Source organism: Crocuta crocuta, unplaced genomic scaffold (genome assembly GCF_008692635.1).
Source record: "Crocuta crocuta isolate KB4526 unplaced genomic scaffold, BGI_CrCroc_1.0 scaffold53, whole genome shotgun sequence".
Classification (NCBI taxonomy): domain Eukaryota; kingdom Metazoa; phylum Chordata; class Mammalia; order Carnivora; family Hyaenidae; genus Crocuta; species Crocuta crocuta.
This window is the reverse complement of record NW_027529432.1, coordinates 2602499-2620191: the sequence shown is the minus strand read 5'-3', so window position 1 is coordinate 2620191 and position 17693 is coordinate 2602499. Positions and strand designations below refer to the sequence as shown.

At 59.6% G+C, this 17693-nt stretch overlaps 2 protein-coding genes across 2 annotated transcripts in view; one reads left to right on the top strand and one right to left on the bottom strand.

Annotated features, from left to right (window-relative positions):
- Nucleotides 1-1756, bottom strand: part of PCNX3 (pecanex 3) — a 21639-nt gene extending 19883 nt beyond the window's left edge. The window contains exons 1-3 of the mRNA XM_077759595.1: nucleotides 1680-1756; nucleotides 1369-1447; nucleotides 76-208 (exon numbers count right to left, since the gene is read on the bottom strand). Of these exons, the coding sequence (XP_077615721.1) occupies nucleotides 76-208; nucleotides 1369-1447; nucleotides 1680-1756 (289 nt within the window). The remainder of the gene's footprint in view (nucleotides 1-75; nucleotides 209-1368; nucleotides 1448-1679) is intronic.
- Nucleotides 1522-16333, top strand: MAP3K11 (mitogen-activated protein kinase kinase kinase 11). Its single transcript, XM_077759791.1, has 10 exons — nucleotides 1522-2750; nucleotides 6876-7056; nucleotides 7252-7400; nucleotides 7506-7681; nucleotides 7808-8051; nucleotides 8538-8651; nucleotides 9182-9317; nucleotides 9405-9496; nucleotides 14602-14826; nucleotides 15453-16333. Exons 1-10 carry the CDS (start codon nucleotides 2009-2011, stop codon nucleotides 15788-15790), a joined length of 2397 nt encoding a protein of 798 aa, XP_077615917.1. The 5' UTR covers nucleotides 1522-2008; the 3' UTR covers nucleotides 15791-16333.
- The last annotated feature ends 1360 nt before the right edge of the window (nucleotides 16334-17693 follow it).

Below are 17693 nucleotides of genomic sequence, written 5' to 3'. Positions count from 1 at the left end.
CGACCGGGGCAGTCAGCGGAGCGAGGCCTGGGCGTGGGGGTGGAGCCTCATCAGGGGCGGGGTCCAGGCCCCCACCCCCGGCCCAGAACTGCTCCGAGGGGCCGAGCCGGTAGGCAGGCGCAGGGCACGGGCCGGGCACCCGTCGGCGGCATCCAGAGATGGGCGTGGAGTGGGTGCTCCGGGGGTGCAGGCGACGGCTCCCTCGGCTCTAGCCCGGGGAGAGCCCCGGGACCCTGAGGTCCACTTCCGGGGTTACAGGTCACTCGCTTTGGGCTCCGCGCTCGCCCGGCTACTGCAGGAGCCGGCCCAAGGGGGAGGCCGGAAGGAACCGCGAGCCGCCAGCCAACAGTGGCGCATGCGCGCGACGGGCCTAGTTGGGACCCGGAAAAGGAAAACCTGACGGCATGAAAGCCGACGCACGCGCAGGAAGGTGATGGAGCGCTAAGAAACGGTGGAGCCCTTTGGGCGTGCGCAGAGTCCAGGTCTAAAGAGCCCCAAAGTGGTAGCGCTCCAGCGCATGCGCACACTTAGGCGTTGTCAACGTTCCCCCCCGCCCAGTAGACCCCACTGGGCGGAACCGAAGGGATACTTGAGTGGCCACTGGGTGATGGCGGAATTAATTGGCATGAAACTCTTCCAGTGAGTTACAGGAGGCGGGGAAGAGGGTGGAGGCGTGGCCTCCCCAGGGCTACAGCGACAATTCTGCACCACCGAGGCACGCCCCTCTAAGTCCGCCCCTTTTCGTGCTGGACCTCACACCCGAACTCTCACCCTAAACGGCCTCTACTTCCGGGTCAGAGCTCAGATTTAACGGGTAGAGAGCAACCCTCCAGAACAGGCATGAGTAATAGAAATAGGATAACGTCGTCTTTCTTAAAGAGACAGGCTCAAGGCAATTGGAGTCCATCCAGCGGCTGTGAGGGCGATTTAGCTATTCTGACTGAATCCAATCACCGGGCAAAATTCTGGAAGACAGTCTCGGGTTTCAGCCCACTGGGGAAGGGGCATGAAGAAGTGGACTGTTTCCCGGGTGAGAAGAGAACAGCCTTAGACAACCCTTTCCAAGGGCTTAAGGTGCAGCCAGTACCGCCCTCCAATCTTGCCCACTCCCATCCCAAGCTCTACAAAGTACAGCTTCTGGTCTGTGTTTCAGCCATGAAGGGAACGAGGCGAAGAGATGACTCACAGTCCTTCAACTTCGGAGCCAAGGCTAGACTCGGGTTTGCCCCACTCCCAAGCCATGTTCTTTACCCCGTTTTGCTGATGCGGATGCAGAGGGGATGGCCTGTCTTTACCAAAGGCCAACCTTGACCCTGAGCCTTCTGCGATGGGCGGTCGGGACTACCCATCCCCTCTTTGCCCGCCTACCCGGGAACTCCCGGGACCTGCGCCGGCAGCCTCTGGGAGGGGAGCAGGGCCACCCGCCCGCGTCATCTGATGCTGTTTCCTGCAGGAGGGAGAAGAGCGGAAAAAAGTGAAACTCCACCCTCCACCTCTGCCTCCCGCCCCCGGGGCCAAAGTACAAAGGGAGGAGGAAGAAGGGAACGGGGCTGGAGCCGTCGGGCTGAGGGAGCCGGGCTGGGAAGCGGCAGCTCGGCCCAGCTAGGGACACTCCGGCGACCCCCTACGCAGAGATCCAACCAGAGTCCAGGCGCTGCCCCTTGCTGGCCCCACCTTACGCTTGGCGAGTGCCCGAGCCAGCCTCCCGGGACTGCTCCGGGACTGAGGGACTTTCGGGCCCCTCCAAGCTGGCCATGGTGAGACGCCGGAGGCTCTGGGGTCCCACCCCCAGAGCCTGACCACACTACCCTGGGTGGCCCTCTAGGAGCTCGAGATGCGGGGGGCCGGGAGGCAATACTCCTGGCTCCCCAGAGAGGTTTGGGTCTGGGGCTGAGGGCCAGGGCCCGGATGGCCGGGTTCCGGGACTAGGGCCTTGGCAGCCAGCAGGGGTGGGGACCAGGGGCACCCAGGGAAGGTACCCCACTTGCCACAGTTTCGGCTCCCAGCCATGGAGCCCTTGAAGAACCTCTTTCTCAAGAGCCCGCTGGGGTCATGGAACGGCAGTGGCAGTGGGGGTGGCGGGGGCGGCAGCGGCGGAGGCTGGCCAGAGGGGTCCCCGAAGACAGCGGCTTATGCCAACCCAGTTTGGACAGCCCTGTTTGACTACGAACCCAATGGGCAGGACGAACTGGCCCTGAGGAAGGGTGACCGTGTGGAAGTGCTGTCCCGGGATGCAGCTATCTCAGGAGATGAGGGCTGGTGGGCGGGCCAGGTGGGCGGCCAGGTGGGCATCTTTCCATCCAACTATGTATCTCGGGGCGGTGGCCCGCCCCCCTGCGAGGTGGCCAGCTTCCAAGAGCTGCGGCTGGAGGAGGTGATCGGCATCGGCGGCTTCGGCAAGGTCTACCGCGGCAGCTGGCGAGGGGAACTGGTGGCTGTGAAGGCGGCCCGCCAGGACCCCGATGAGGACATCAGTGTGACAGCTGAGAGCGTGCGCCAGGAGGCCCGGCTTTTCGCCATGCTGGCACACCCCAACATCATTGCTCTCAAGGCCGTGTGCCTGGAGGAGCCCAACCTGTGCTTGGTGATGGAGTATGCGGCCGGCGGGCCCCTCAGCCGTGCCCTGGCTGGGCGGCGTGTGCCCCCCCACGTGCTGGTCAACTGGGCTGTGCAAATTGCCCGCGGGATGCACTACCTGCACTGTGAGGCCCTGGTGCCCGTCATCCACCGAGATCTCAAGTCCAACAACAGTGAGTTTTGGGGAACGTGGTTGGAGGGCGGCAGGGGCCGAGAACACACCTGCCAACTCTCAGCCGAGCCACCTGGGGCTCTAGTGGAGGTCGAAGCCTCCTGCCCCCGGAGAGTCCCAGTCGACCAGGGGCGCCATGGGTCCACACTGGCCCCAAAGCAGGAGCCCCGGGCGCCAAACTGTCCTTCATGCCCCAGCCTCAGAAGGAGTCCTTAAGCCAAGCTCACAGTGGCCAAGTTAAAAATCTGGCATCTCAGGTGAGCCATGAGGATCCCGTCTAACCACGGGCACCACTTCGAGGCAGCTAGATGCCAGCACTCATCTTCTTCTCCCCTAAAGTTCACATTTGTGCCATTGCTGCTCTGCTCTTGTGGCGGGAAGCTTCTCCAGAACAGAGATCTTGGAAAGGAAAGCACCCCCGCCCCCACCTTCCCACATCTGGCGGTCAAGGCTGGGGACAGGGCTGGAATTCTGGCCCCGTGCACACCCCCTGACTGCATGACCTTTAGCGTCTTATTTCAACTTGGATCCTCAATTTCAAACTCCGCAAAAAGGGAGTGACCAGGAAGGTGAAATGGCTTAAGGGACTGGGCAAGCCAGGCAGCTGGTGCCTGGCACACAGTGGGTCTACAGCTGTGGGTGTGAGCATTTGAGGGCTGGATCACTGAGAGGGCCTTCCCTGGAGCGAGCAGTTTGGGTGGGCGTGGTGGGGCTAAGGGAGTCTCAAGCAGTAAGATACTCCATCTCCAGCCAGTTCAGGCCAAGAGGCAGGACCCAACACTGTGTACCACCCTCTCCCGGTAGTGGGGACACAGGGCTGGGGCTGCTGGGGCGCAGGGTACAGGCTGTAGAGCAACATGGGGTGCAGTTGGGGCTGACGGGTTATTGGAGAGGCATGGGAAGCTCTTGGGAGGGCTAAGCATGGATATTTTGGGCGGCCTGGCCTGAGCTGACCATATACGAGTCGCTTATGGGGAGCAGAGTGCCCTGACCCAGTAATATCCCAGTCCTTGCCAGGCCTGGAGGGCTCGGGGAGGCCAGCCAGCCACCCCACCTACTCCTCTCATCCAGTGGGGCGCTTCCCACTGCTCACCCTCACTCCTTGGCCCTTGCCTTCCAGGGACCCCCACTCACTGCCCCAGCCTGAGGGAGATTCCCCGAAGGCCTTGGGGGAGGGGACTCTCTTCTGTTTTTCCTCCAGTTTTCTTTCCAGAGAAAATGGAACAATAGCCCAGGCCCCTGCTCCCCACCCTCCCCACTGCTTCCTGCGTTTCCTGCTGCCCCTGAGCGGGCTTCCTGCCCCTGCTCCAGCCTCTCCTCCCTCCCCAGCCCAGCTGCCTGCAGGGGAGGAAAGAGCCAAGGGGTGGGGGGTGGGGAGTTATGGGAGAGGAAGGAGCCAGGGATTGCACCCCCCACCCCCAGTTCCCCTGTTTCTCTCCCAGAGTCTGGGTGGTGATGAAGGGCAGGCGAGGTTCCCTCAGCTTCTTTGAGCCTAGCCTCCCACCTCGAAGACCCTAGTCCTAGGCCTGGGGTGCTGTCTGCGGGATGGTGGGGGGAGTCCCTGGGCTGGGGGGGCGCAGGCAGGAAACAATGGCGTGATTTTCCTGGACAATGGGGGCCTTGTGAGGAAGCCTGGCGGGGAGTGGAGGGGGAATTCTCCAGGCCCACGAGTCACAGGACTGACCAGCCAGCCCGGCCTGGGTCTGACCTCCCCCAATTCTCCCCCAAAGGGCTCCCCCCCACCAGTTGGAAACCTGGACCAGGCCTCCCAGAAAGGAGAAGTAGGGACCAGGGGAGGGAAGCGGAAGAGGTGTGAGCTGCCTAGGCCCCTCCCTAGGCCTGTAGAGGCCAGCCTGTGGAGGGGGCTGGGGGCCAGGGCCCTTTCAGAGGCCAGGGAGCCCTAAGAGGGGGCTGAGAGCTTGAGATCTCTAGCCCCCTCTCCTCCAGATGGTCCCTGGTCACCCCACCCCCAAGGTCTATATCAGAGACCAGAGGAGCAACTTGGGTTGGGACAAATTCAAGGTGCTTGGTAAAAAGCAGGGGATGCGGAGGTGAGGATGAGGCTTCGAAGGTGTCCAGTTGGGGGTGGGAGGTGACAGGAAGGCCACCAGAAGTCCTGAGACTTCGATGAGGGGCTGCCTGTCCCTGGGCCTCAGATTACCCGACTGCAAAGAGAGGCTAGTGAGAAAGGGCTTCACCAGTCTGTGAAGTTCAAGTAGCTGGAGACCTGGCCAGTTGGTCTTCAAGAGGATGGGTGGGTCCTGTCACCAGGGGAGACCAGGAGTTCTTCTCCAGACCCCTTTGCCTGCTGCCACTCCAGCCACCTGCCGCACCCCCCATTGCGGCTCTGCTGCTTTGGAATGAACTTGTGTAAGGTTTACTAAGTAGTCCACTTCTGAGCCTCCAGCAGCCCTAGGCCAGAAGCCATTGCAAAGCAGGGAATATGTTGTGACAGAGGACAGCGAGGAGAGTCGACACGAGATGGTAGAGGCCCAATCTGTAGGGCGGCTGACACCCAGCACTAGATGTCACACCCTGTTCTAAGGTTTTGAAAAGTGCCATCTTATTAAATACTCATGACAACCCTTTAAGGCGGGTTTCGCTGCCATCCTCAGCTTTATGAACTGTTCAGGAGTCAGCTCAGAGGAGAGGGTGGGTTGCAGAACCCTTCTCTGAATGAGGAGACATCGCAGGAGGATTTGCTGGGTGCAGTGGGATGCTGAACGTGGTTGTCGAGGGCATTTGGACATCAGATGGGGCGGTGATGGGCCGCTGAATTGGCTTCTGTCCCAGAGCTTCAAATGTGGGAGAGTCCAGCAGGGAGGGGGCAGCTGGCACTTGGGAGAGGCCAAGACAGCCTGGGGGCAGTGGGCAGAAGTGGAGGAGAGGCCAGGCTCAGAGGCGCACTGGCACCAAAAAGGCTGAGGGTAGGGGAGACCCCAAGGAAGTAGCGCAAGTAGCACAAGCAGCCAGAGGCCCCAGAATCAATGACAGCGGAGAGGGGGTGGACGGCAGTATCAGATGCCACCACAAAGCCCTGAGAGCTTGGCCAGCAGCAGGAGCAGGGGTTACGGCTTCAAGCCTGGAAAAGTGAATACTCTGGTTCTGCCACCTCCTCCAGGAAGTCCTCCTCCCTTTCTCCAGGCTGGGTTAGGTGCCCACCCCTTCTGCCCCACCCCCAATACCCTGAGCTGCTCCCATAATGGTGCTGTCACCCTGGACAGGAGGGCTGAGAGGTGGGTGTTCCCTGAAATGACATATGTTCAGAAACATAGTTGGCTTGGATGTCACTTCTCTACAATAACCAGCAGAGTGAGAGGCCCCTTCAAACCCTTGATGATTCTACTTTATCCTCTTTCTGTTTCTCAAAACCTTCTCTCATTTGACCCACGTTTGTTCCACGTTTGTTCCGATGAGAGATTCTCAAGTTGTACGGTGGCCCCATTTGGGTCGACGCCATGAGCCCCTGCCACATCTGACCTCCACTCCTGTATTTGTCCCAGGCTCCTCCCTGCTGGCCAAGGACCTTCACTTCTCAGACTCCCCATTTTCTTCACATCCAACTGCATCAGTAGATATCTGTTGCTGGGAGTCTTTCTCCACCNAGATGCGACCTGGGCACCGGGGGCCTGCAATGCCTGCCGGGTTTCCTTTCTCACCACAGGGTTCCCTCCTGCTCCCCACCCCAGTGGAGGTTCTAATTCACACTCCTGTCTCAGCACCGTGCAGCATTAGGGAAAAGTTAGAACACTGAGTTTAGAAACAGACTAGGTTGAATTCTGTTCTTTCTTTGCACGTGATCTTGACCAAGCGATTTCTCTGCTCAGTTTCCTTTTCTGCAAAATGGGGATAATGATGGGTACCTCAGAGATTGTTTTGTGAATGAGCTAGAGCTGGGTGTGAATGCCTGGTCTCCAGCAGCCCCTCCACTAACGTCTCCCAGCATTATTATTTTTGTCTGATTCTACTCCAGCCTCCAGCTGTGAGTTCTCCAGAGCAAGATCTCTGTGCTTCTAGTAGCTAGCCCGCATGTCTGTCAGCTGATGGGCTGCTCCTAGCTCCTCCCTTGTCTCCACTAACTGAGCATGGAGCACCCACTTTCCTGCCCCCCACCCCCCTTCCCCAGTTCTGCTGCTGCAGCCCATTGAAGGTGATGACATGGACCACAAGACCCTGAAGATCACTGACTTCGGCCTGGCCCGAGAGTGGCACAAAACCACACAAATGAGTGCTGCGGGCACCTATGCCTGGATGGCTCCTGAGGTCATCAAGGCCTCCACTTTCTCTAAAGGCAGCGATGTCTGGAGGTGAGGCCTGGGCAGAGACTGGCCAAGGCCATCCGTGGGGCTGAAGAGGGCAGAGGTGGCTACCAAAATCTAGGGCTGGGGGGACAGGCAGCGCCCAGGGGGAGGGACCCAAATCATTTGGTTCCTAGATGCTTTGGGGTGCAATCGCAATGAGTAAGCAGAAGACGGGACACAGACCCTTTGTCTTGCCTACAGTTTTGGGGTGCTGCTGTGGGAGTTGCTGACTGGGGAGGTGCCCTACCGTGGTATCGACTGCCTTGCTGTAGCCTATGGAGTAGCTGTCAACAAGCTCACACTGCCCATCCCATCCACCTGCCCTGAGCCCTTCGCACAGCTCATGGCAGGTAAGGATATGGGGCTGGAGGGCGAGGGGCAGAGCTCCTTGGCAAAGGACACATCCACCCACAGACCCCTTCTCATTCTGTCCCCCCCTCCACTCGTGTCCCCAGACTGCTGGGCGCAGGACCCCCACCGCAGGCCCGACTTTGCCTCCATCCTGCAGCAGCTGGAGGCGCTAGAGGCGCAGGTCCTGCGGGAAATGCCGCGGGACTCCTTCCATTCCATGCAGGAAGGCTGGAAGCGTGAGATCCAAGGCCTTTTCGACGAGCTGCGGGCCAAGGAAAAGGTGGGAGGGGTCGGGGTCACGGGATTGGAAAGAGATGCCACCAGGCTCTCGGTGGGGCAGAGAGTGGGGGCGGACGCTAGGGTCGGTACTGGGCTGATCCCACCACCTTCACTGCCCCGCGCGCAGGAACTTCTGAGCCGCGAGGAGGAGCTGACCCGCGCGGCGCGTGAGCAGCGGTCACAGGCAGAGCAGCTGCGGCGGCGCGAGCACCTGCTGGCTCAGTGGGAGCTGGAGGTGTTCGAGCGCGAGCTGACGCTGCTGCTGCAACAGGTGGACCGGGAGCGACCACACGTGCGCCGCCGCCGCGGCACCTTCAAGCGCAGCAAGCTCCGCGCGCGAGACGGCGGCGAGCGCATCAGCATGCCTCTCGGTAAGGGGCGGGGTCTAGCGCCCCGCCCAGCCATTGGTTAATGAGCGGAGAGGTGGGGTCAGACTTGTGCTGGCCTCACTGGGATTGGTCTGGGGTGCTGGTGGGTGGGACTGTGAGCTGAAGGCTGGAAGGGGTGGGGTCGGGAGTTTGTTTTCCGTGTGGGCGGGCTCTGGCGGAAATATTTGCATGGCGGCCGGGGAGTGGCTGCGCCCGGAGAGGGGCGGGGCTCACGAAAGTTCTAGGAAGGCTTTAGGGACCCGGCGGGTCGCCTCCGGGGAACCTTCAGTTGGTGGGGTCCTGGCAGTCCGCTTTCCTTCTGGAGAGGCCGAGGCCCAGGAGAGAAGTGACGCCGGCTTCAGTCACACAGCCACCGTGTCTGAACTGCCTTCGTGGCCTGGGAGCCGACTGAGGAACCCGGAGCGTTGGAACCCTGCCTCTCGTTCACTACAAACCTGTACCCTGCTTCCCCCCCTCCCCCAACCCCAGATTTCAAACACCGCATCACCGTGCAGGCCTCACCCGGCCTGGACCGGAGGAGAAACGTCTTCGAGGTTGGGGCTGGGGACTCGCCCACCTTCCCCCGGTTCCGGGCCATCCAGTGTAAGAAACCTCTCTCTCCGCATGCTTTTCCCCTCAGCACCGCATCCTTACCCTGGGGGTGGTGGATCCCACCGGCTTCTCATAACTTCCCACACCCAGGCTCCCTCCCCCATCTGTCTAGACCCGTACCTTTGCGTTCCCTGGGCAGCATTTATTTGCTCTGAGTTTTATAGAAGAGAAAAATGGAAAAAGTAACTTGCCTAAGGTCACACAGCTAATGAGGGGCAGAGCCAGAATTCAAACCGAGGCAAGTTTGCCACAGCGTGCGAACTACTGAGCGGCAAATGCCAACTGAAGAACTAGATGAGATGCCCCAGCCCACTGCTAACCCCGGGACTCAAACCCACCTCCCCCGTCCCAGTTCTGCTCAGATTCTCTGTGGCCCAAAGCCCACCCTCGGAAGAGTGTGGGCTCCCACCTGATCCCCCATCCTCTTAAGAAGTTGTCCCTGGAGCCAGACTCTCATGATCGGAGGACAAGGATCCGGGGTCTTGGCCTCAGCTCAGACCCTCTTGGCTTTCCTCCCCCAGTGGAGCCTGCTGACCCAGGCCAGACATGGGGCCGCCAGTCCCCTAGACGTCTGGAGGACTCCAGCAATGGAGAGCGGCGAGCATGCTGGGCCTGGGGCCCCAGCTCCCCCAAGCCTGGGGAAGCCCAGAATGGGAGGTGAGTGCCTGAGAGCCCCCACCCCAGCATCATCCACCTCCCAGCAGTCCTGAGATTCACGAAGCCTGACTTCCCTCCCCTCCCCAGGAGAAGGTCCCGCTTGGACGAAGCCACGTGGTACCTAGATTCGGATGACTCATCCTCCTTGGGATCTCCTTCTACGCCCCCAATGCTGAATGGTGAGTGGCCTTTTCTCCCTCCTCCCCACCCCCACCACCGAACAGCGTTCCTGTGGGTGCTGTGGGGAGACTGTTCCTAGAACCCACATCTGACCAATACAGGTCCCCCCAACTGAGCCAGGTACAGCCCAGGTTTCAGGGGGCCCATAGTGCAGTCCTCATGTTCAGGCCTGGCCTGCAAGAGGCCTCTTTTCTGCCCCGGTGGCAGCTACCGTGCCTCGGCGGGCTGTAGGGAGGGGAGGGAGACAGGGAGCAGTACTCCCCATTTGTGACCCAACAGAAGCTGGGTGCAGAGAAGGGGAGGGAAACTGCGCCTGTGTAGTGGGTCAGGCAGGTGGCTGCTTCTCAGAGTCCCTTCTGGGGAGCCGGTAGGTAGAGAAGAAGATAAGAAAGCTGAGCAGGTGGGGACCCAGAGCCCATTCTCACCACATCTGGGGCAGTTCTGAGCTTTCCTGCCCTCCATGAGGGTACAAGCACCTACTGTGCATCAGGCATTGATTTTAAGCAACAACCCTGTGAGGGAGGTGCTCTTATTATCGGCATTTTAGAGATGAGAAAACTGTGGCCCTGAGAGGTAAAGTAACCTGCCTGGGGCCCTCAGCTAAGGGTTTGAACGCAGAGAGACTTTGGCTTCTTCAGATGCTTTCACTTGAAGAAAGGGCTTTTCCCACACACACTGCTTGGGAAGCTGGGGGGCTGGGCAGAGAGCAGGGCTCTCGTGTCAGAGGGATAAGGGCTCAGCTCGGGATTGGCAAGGGGTGAAAAGCCGCATCCTTTCTTGTCCGTGGGTCCCGTCAGAGCCCCTGTCACTCCACCCGGCACATTACCTCCACCATTATTTGAGTACCATTTGATAGTAGTAACAACAGGTAGCATTCACTAGGTCCTTCGTACGTGCCAGCAATGCTGGGTGTTATGGTTAGGACCATCTTCTTAGGGGCACAGAGAGGTTATGTGGTTTGATGCAGGGCACACAGCAGAACAGGGATCTGAACCCAGGTCTGACTCCAGAGGCTGGGCCCTGGACCCTCATCTGCTGCTCCATTTTCTACTCCAGAAATTACAGTGCCCCGAGCTGGCCATGCTGCAGAAACTGAACTGAGAATTGGAAGGCCCAGGGGGCAGCTTGCATTCACCTGCTCTAGAATATACCCAGCCAGAAGGGCCAATAGGGAACTTAAAGTCCTGTTACCCCCCAGGTGTGTAGGTGGAAGTGGCCCCTACCATGTTCTGCAGAGCCCTGGGCAAGCAGGGGCACAAGGGCCTGAACCCCACCCTTCTCAAGCTTGCCCCTGACCTGGAAGGATATCACCTACCCCAGGCCAGCTGCCGGCTGAGCGCTTGGTTCCCCTAACGCAAGCCCACACTCCAGTGGCCATCTTGGGCCCAGGGAGTACATGACCGTGACCTCCCAGCCACCCACACAGTCAGAAACCTGGCTGAGAATCAGAGAAGACCCTGTGAGAATGTCCCAGGGATACGCCACACTGCTGGGGACCGGGCTGCAGTAAGGTGCTTGCGGGGTACATAGTCCGCCTCTGCCGACAGAACTGCCCTGTGCAGCTGCGGAGCCGCTACCCACCACCTGGCGCGTGCTCTCTGTGAGGCCCCGCGGAAGTGACTGCACCTTCACCTCTGGCTCAAGATGGTTGTGCCGCTTTATCCTAAGCAACAGGGTTACTCTTAGTGCGAGGAGTGGTAGAGGCAGATCCCTGCTGAGTTACCTTGAGCGAGGTGCTTACCTGTCAGAACCTTAGTTTCTCAAGCCATTGACCACAGGGAATGCCTCACACTCTTATGTTGTGGACTGACTTCTACCTGCCCTTACTTTAGTCTCATTTTTCCTGCTCATTGTAGNATCCAAAGCAGGTCCCAGGCTCTGAGCTGTCAGCACAGAGCTGATGTGGGGCTCGAACTCACAAGCCGTGAAATCATGACCTGAGCCGAAGTCAGCCACTTAACCGACTGAGTCACCCAGGCGCCCCTTCCTGCTTGTTTTAAACACGTTTTTCCCCCGTTTGGTTTCATACCATTATAAATATGTGTTTCTTCATCTGTAAAGTAGTATAACGGTGATCACTTTATGTGGCTGTTTTAAGGATCGTAAGAATGGACACTCCCATCAAACAGGTATTGATGCATTTTGTGACCAAGGCATCATACACGTTAGATCAACCCCGGGGCTCCTGGGGGGCTCAGTCAGTTGAGTATCCGCCTCTTGATTTAGGCTCAGGTCATGATCCCTCAGGGTTGTGGGATCAAGCTCCACATCGGGCTCTGTGCTGAGCATGAAGCCTGCTTAAGATTTTCTCTCTCTCTCTCTCTCTCTCTCTCTCTCTTTCTCTCTCTCAAATAAAAAAAAGAAAGCTCGCTCTTTCAAATGAAAGAAAGAAAGAAAGAGAAAGAAAGAAACCAACCCTACCCTGACCTCGGAGAGGGCCTAGTGGGGGTGGGGGACAGACTAGGGAACAGTCGAGTACAGCAGACAGTAGGAAGTGGTGGGGCAAAGGCTGTATGAGGCATAACGTGAGCAGTAACTCCACAGGTTAGGAGAGATTCTGGGAAGGCTTCCAAAAGAGGGAAAAATCTTGTCTTCCTCTAGGCACTGCTCACTTCACTTCTGACACCAAATGAGGGGTTCCCAGTCAGTTCTAACACAGTCTACCTGGAGTTCGCATCGGACCCCCCCGGTGAAGGGCTCAGTCCCACAAGGCTGCCCCACACCCCACCTCACATGCCAGTCACAAGTCCAGGGGGTCGCCTGTGCTTCTTACCAGCCAGCTGTACATCAGAGGTCCCCATGCCCTCCTCCTTGGGTTTGATGATTTGCTAGAGCAACTCACCGAACTCAGGAAAACAGTTCCTTACTAGATAGATCGCCAAGTTATAAAGGGTACAGATCAAGAGCAAACAGATGGAAGAGGTGTGTAGGGCAAGGTCTGTGGGAGGGGAGCACGGGGTTCCAGCACCTTCTCTGGGTGAGCCCCTCTCCCAGCACCTCCATGTGTTGACCAATGGAAGCTCGCTGAACCCTGTGGCTGGGGTTTCTATGGAGACTTCGTTATGTGGACACGATCAGTTGACGGAATCATTGGCCGTTGGTGATAGACCTCTTAGTCTCCAGCTCTCTGGTCACATGGTTCGTTCCCCTGGCAACCAGGCTTTCCAAAAGTGACCTCATTAATGTGAACTTAATTTTTTTTTAATGTTTATTTATTTTTGAGAGGGAGACACAGAATCTAAATCAGGCTCCAGGCACTGAGCTGTCAGCACAGAGCCCAGCATGGGCCTTGAACCCGTGAACCGTGAGATCATGACCTAAGCCAAAGTCAGATGCTTAACCGCCTGAGCCACCCAGGCGCCCCATCATGAATGTGAACTTAAATGTGATTCAAAGGGGCTCGTTAGGAAAAGCAGAAGACCCTCCTTTCACTTCTTATCAGTGTGATCAGTTAGGAAAATCTGAGAGTTTTAGGAGTTCTGTGCCAGGAATGAGATGAAAACCAAGTATGTATTCTTATCATGACTAACAGTATTACAGTGTCACAGGGGAGGTGCCCTTACACCCAGGGCTTGAATGGTGACTAAGGGATCACGGAAAGCCGAGGGGGGAAAGTTGTACCAGGCAGAGGGAAGAGTGTGTGCACAGGCACGGGGCTTACCACACCCGAGGAAGAGGAAGCCTAGCTGGAGCTCAGAGGAAAAGTTGAGAGGCGCGGAGCCGCAGTCCTGAGGCAGCAGGTGGGGGCCAGGCCTTCCTTCCCTGGGTTGGTGGGCCCAGCCCTGCCCCAGCAGGTGTTTGTTGAATGAACAAGTAGGTAAAGGTGGAAAAGAAGACAGGAGACAGTTTAGGAAGGGCCTGGAAACGATGGGGAGTTTAGCCATTTGCATTTAAGAAGGCAGGGGCCGCGGCGGATACGTCAGAGAGACTAGGTCAGGCCTGTGGGTGAGAAAAGGGACCCTGAGCCAAGCCCTGATAGTAAAAGCTCCATTTCCCCAGCCTTGCAGTTTCCTGCTCTAGACCCCCAGCCCCATGCCCCACTCCAGGCCTGGCCCAAGGAGGGTGGAGTAGAGGAAGGCTTTGAAGGCCCAGCCAAGGGACTTGGGACTTTATTTTAGTGGTAATGGAGAGCCATGGCAGATTCTAGAGCCAAAGAGGACCTGACGAAATTGGGCTTTGTGGAAGGCCATCATAGGACCCTGCCACCACCACCTTTCCAACGTCAGGTTCTCCAGACCTACCCCTCGTGGACTAGAATGGAGTCAGGCCAACCTTGGGCCCACAAGTAGGACACTGATGTTCCGAAATCCAGAGCAGAGCCTGGCTAGGAAATGGCGGAGAGCAAGGCTCTATTGCCTCCACCTGGAGTGAAGCCATCTCCGACCCTCACTGGCTGTGCAGTCTCAGACAAGCCCGTAACTTCTCTGAGACTGGAGACCCTAGGGCCAGCGGATCAGACAACATAATGCCCCTGCATCATTGAGCTCGAGCCTGGCACAAACAAGTGACCTCTCTGAGCCTCAGTTTCCTCGTATCTAGAATAGGGACAGTGACATGTGCCTCCCCAGGCTGTCACTACATTGGAATTGACCCGTGTGCCTGTACAGGCTACTGATGGAGTAGTGACAGGCAGGCAGGCCAGGGCTGACCAGCGGGGAAGGTGGGCACAGGGCACTGGGCATCGGTCCCAGCCTTGTCCCAGAGGCCCTGCAGATGCCCCTGGCTGGCCATGGCCCCTGTGAGCTGACCTCAGCTTGCTTCCCGGGGGACCCAGCCTCCCCTTCGCACCCCCCATCTCTGGGCTCCAAGGCATCGGCTGCCTTCCAGGCTTTACTCCTGCAGGTGCCTCAGCCTGCCTGCCATCCCCACACCTGCCACTTCTGAAAGACCAGAGAGTGTGAGAGAGAGAGAGAGGGAGGGAGGGAGGGAGCGAGAGGGCCTGGGAGGCTGGTGGGTAGGGAGGAACCGGGTAGGGGCCGGGTAGGGGCCAGGTAGGGGCTGAGTGGAGTCAGGGAGGACGTTGGTGGGGAGCAGAACTGAGTCCTTGTTCCAGAGGCTCTGAGGGCCCCCAGGCGGCCTAACGTGTGCCTGCTCCCGCTGCCAGGTAACCCCCCGCGGCCGAGCCCGGNCCAGCTCCCTCCCCCCCCCCCTGCCGAGCCGCCCGCATCCCAGCTCATCCGCTTCTCCCCCAAGAGGCCCGACGCCCCTGCCTCCCCGCTGAGCCCTGATGCCCCTGGCCCGCCCACCCCTGCACCCCTGCTGCTGGAGCTGGGGGTCCCCGTGGGCCAGCTGTCAGCCAAGAGTCCCCGGCGCGAGGAGGAGAGGCGCGGTGAGTGGCCCGAAGCAGGCCTACTTGTGGGTGACAGCGGGGAGGAGGGGCTGCTGGGGACATGCAGGGCAGTAAGGCTGGGGCCACAGCCCTCTGCTGGATCCCAGACCCGGTCCTCAGGGCACTGGGGATGCCTGGAGGGAACGGAGTTCTAANGGGGGGGGGGGGGGGGCATGGCCAGGCAGGTTGTGAAAGAACAGAAATAATCCTGGTGAGATGACAGCAAACGCCTACGGTGGCTTACCTGTGCCAGGCGCCCGTCCCAGTGCTGCAGAGAGATGGTCTCACTTAATTACATGCTGGGCCTGTGAACGGGATTCTCTTGCTACACCCATTTTTTAGATGAGGACGTTTAAGGCACAGAGAGATAAGGGACCCAAGGCTCCCACCAGTAAGTGACAGAGCTGGGATCCAAGCCCCTGCCCCATCTACTCCAGAGGCCTTGCTGTTAACCACCGCGTGATTAAACAGATGCGCCGCAGAGCGTAAAGGGCCGTGGAGGTTATGAGTCGAGCAGCTCACTGCGCAGATGGGAAAACTGAGGCCCAGAGGTGGGCAGTGCCTCCTGGGGACACCCAGGATTTGGTGGCCGCCTGACCCTGTGCCCCCTCCTCCACCCTTCCTAGGAAGTGCTGTCTCACCCCCACCAGGGATATCACGCTCTGCTCCCGGCACCCCAGGCACCCCACGCTCACCGCCCCTGGGCCTCATCAGCCGACCTCGACCGTCACCCCTTCGCAGCCGCATCGACCCGTGGAGCTTCGTGTCAGCCGGGCCACGGCCTTCGCCTTTGTCCTCACCACAGCCTGCGCCCCGCCGGGCACCCTGGACCTTGTTCCCAGACTCGGACCCCTTCTGGGACTCTCCACCTGCCAACCCCTTCCGGGGGGGCCCTCAGGACTGCAGGGCACAGACCAAAGACATAGGTGCCCAGGCTCCGTGGGCGCCGGAGGCAGGGCCCTGAGTGGGCTGGGCTGCTCCCCCTCGCCCCCGCTGCCCTGCAGGAGCCACAGCATACACTGGAACAGGAGCCGGGCAAGCCTCTGTAGCTGCCTTGGTTTCCCCCAGGGACCCCACCCCCTCTGGGGGTCAGGAACACTACACTGCACAGGAAGCCTTCACACTGGATGGGGGGAGCCTGCACCCCCCACACACCTGCAACCTGTGGGTCCCCCGACTTAAACCTGCCCCGTTGGGGCCTGACACTGTACCCAGCTGGTTGGGAGGACCAGAGCCTGTCTCAGGGAATCGCGCCCAGGGGTGGTGCAGGAAGGAGGGGAAGTACAGGGGAGAGGGGCTGGCCTCCGCGGTCACCGGCACTTTTGACCGAGCCCTGCTACTGTGGCCCCTGCCCCGGGGCTTAGTGCCTGGACACCCTCCCCACCCCCCACCCTGGGGGCCATCTGGGGCCAGGACTCTGGGTGCCTTCCTGCCGCCCCGGCCAGGGTTGGGGCCTCGGCCTCGGGATCCAATGAAGCCAAATAAACTCCCCAAGCTGTCTCCCCAAGCACAGCCTCTCACCTTTTTGGAGGTAACTGGGGGATCCAACCCATCACATAAGCCTGGTGACTTTGTGCCCTCAGCACAAGGGGCATTTGGCCTGAGCCTAGGCTGGGACCAAGGGCACTGGCCTCAGTCAGGCGTTCCAGGCCCTTCCTCAGCCTCCTTGGCACCCACACGCGCTGGTCTCACCCGCCTTCTCACCAGCCTTGGCGGGCCTTCCCTGCCGTTTCGGGGATCGCCCCGATTCTTCCTGCCGCTTATCCTCAGGGCCCAGCCGCAACATGACCTCCCCTGGGGCGTCTTCCCCGGCTGTGCGGTTCCCACCCGGGGAAGCTTGCTGAGTGAGCTCAGGAGTCCAGAGCCCCCTGGGCAGAATCTTGGGGGCTTATCCAGGGTTTGTCTCTATTCCAGGGTCTGGACCCAGGAGGTGTGACCCACCCTGGCTCATGGCTCCGCCCACACTCCTCACTGCTGCAGGATTCTGAGGAGGGGCCACCCCCACACCAGGCCCCAGGGCAGGGCCCTTGCACTCAGCCCTGCTCAGCCCTCCGTGGTTCAGGGGAGGAGTAGTCTAGGCTCCTCGACTCTGCACACACCCTAGCAGCCCGGCCCACCCCGGCCCCAGGGGTCAGTGGGGCAGGACTCAGGATGGAGGTGTGAGCACATCATGTGTCTGGGGCCCTCTGGGCGGCGTCCTTGGTTCCTCTCAGCTCACTGCCCTGCCCCCACCCAACTCTCCCCAAATCCCCACTCCTGTCCCCTCTTCCTTGCAGGCTGCCTGCTGTACCCCCCTTGCACCCCCCTCTGTAGATCCACCTGGGCCACTCTTGTCTCAGGGCCCTGCGTCCTGACCCCTCCCTACCCCCAAGGCCAGCCTCTGTTCCTCTTACCCCCCAAGCTCTCTCCCACCTTAACTGGCCTCATCTGTTCCCCAGCTGAAATGTCACTCTCCACTCTTCCAGAGCCTTCCCCCAGAACTTCAGGGCATCTGTGACAATTCAAACTTGTCACATTCTCTTGCTAGCAGGTTTCTTGTGGCAGGAGGGAAGGGACCTGTGTCTGGTCCTCTTGTCTAGTGTCCTCAGGAAAAAGAAGGGCTTGCTGAGGGGGTGCATGGAGTGTGTGTGACTGAACGGGCTCCCCCCTGCATCCTGCATAAGCCATCCTCCAGGTGCTCTCGAGCCACTCTCTCTCTCTCTCTCTCTCTCTCTCTGGGCCTCATCCTGCTCTGTCCCGCCCCCATCTCCCCAGCTCCAGGGAATTGGGCAAATAATGTCTGGTCCCCAGAAATTAGGAGGAGGGACCCAGACCCCCTCCAAGCCCATTCACACTCTCCCTCCGAGAGTCGCTGGCGTCTATGGCTG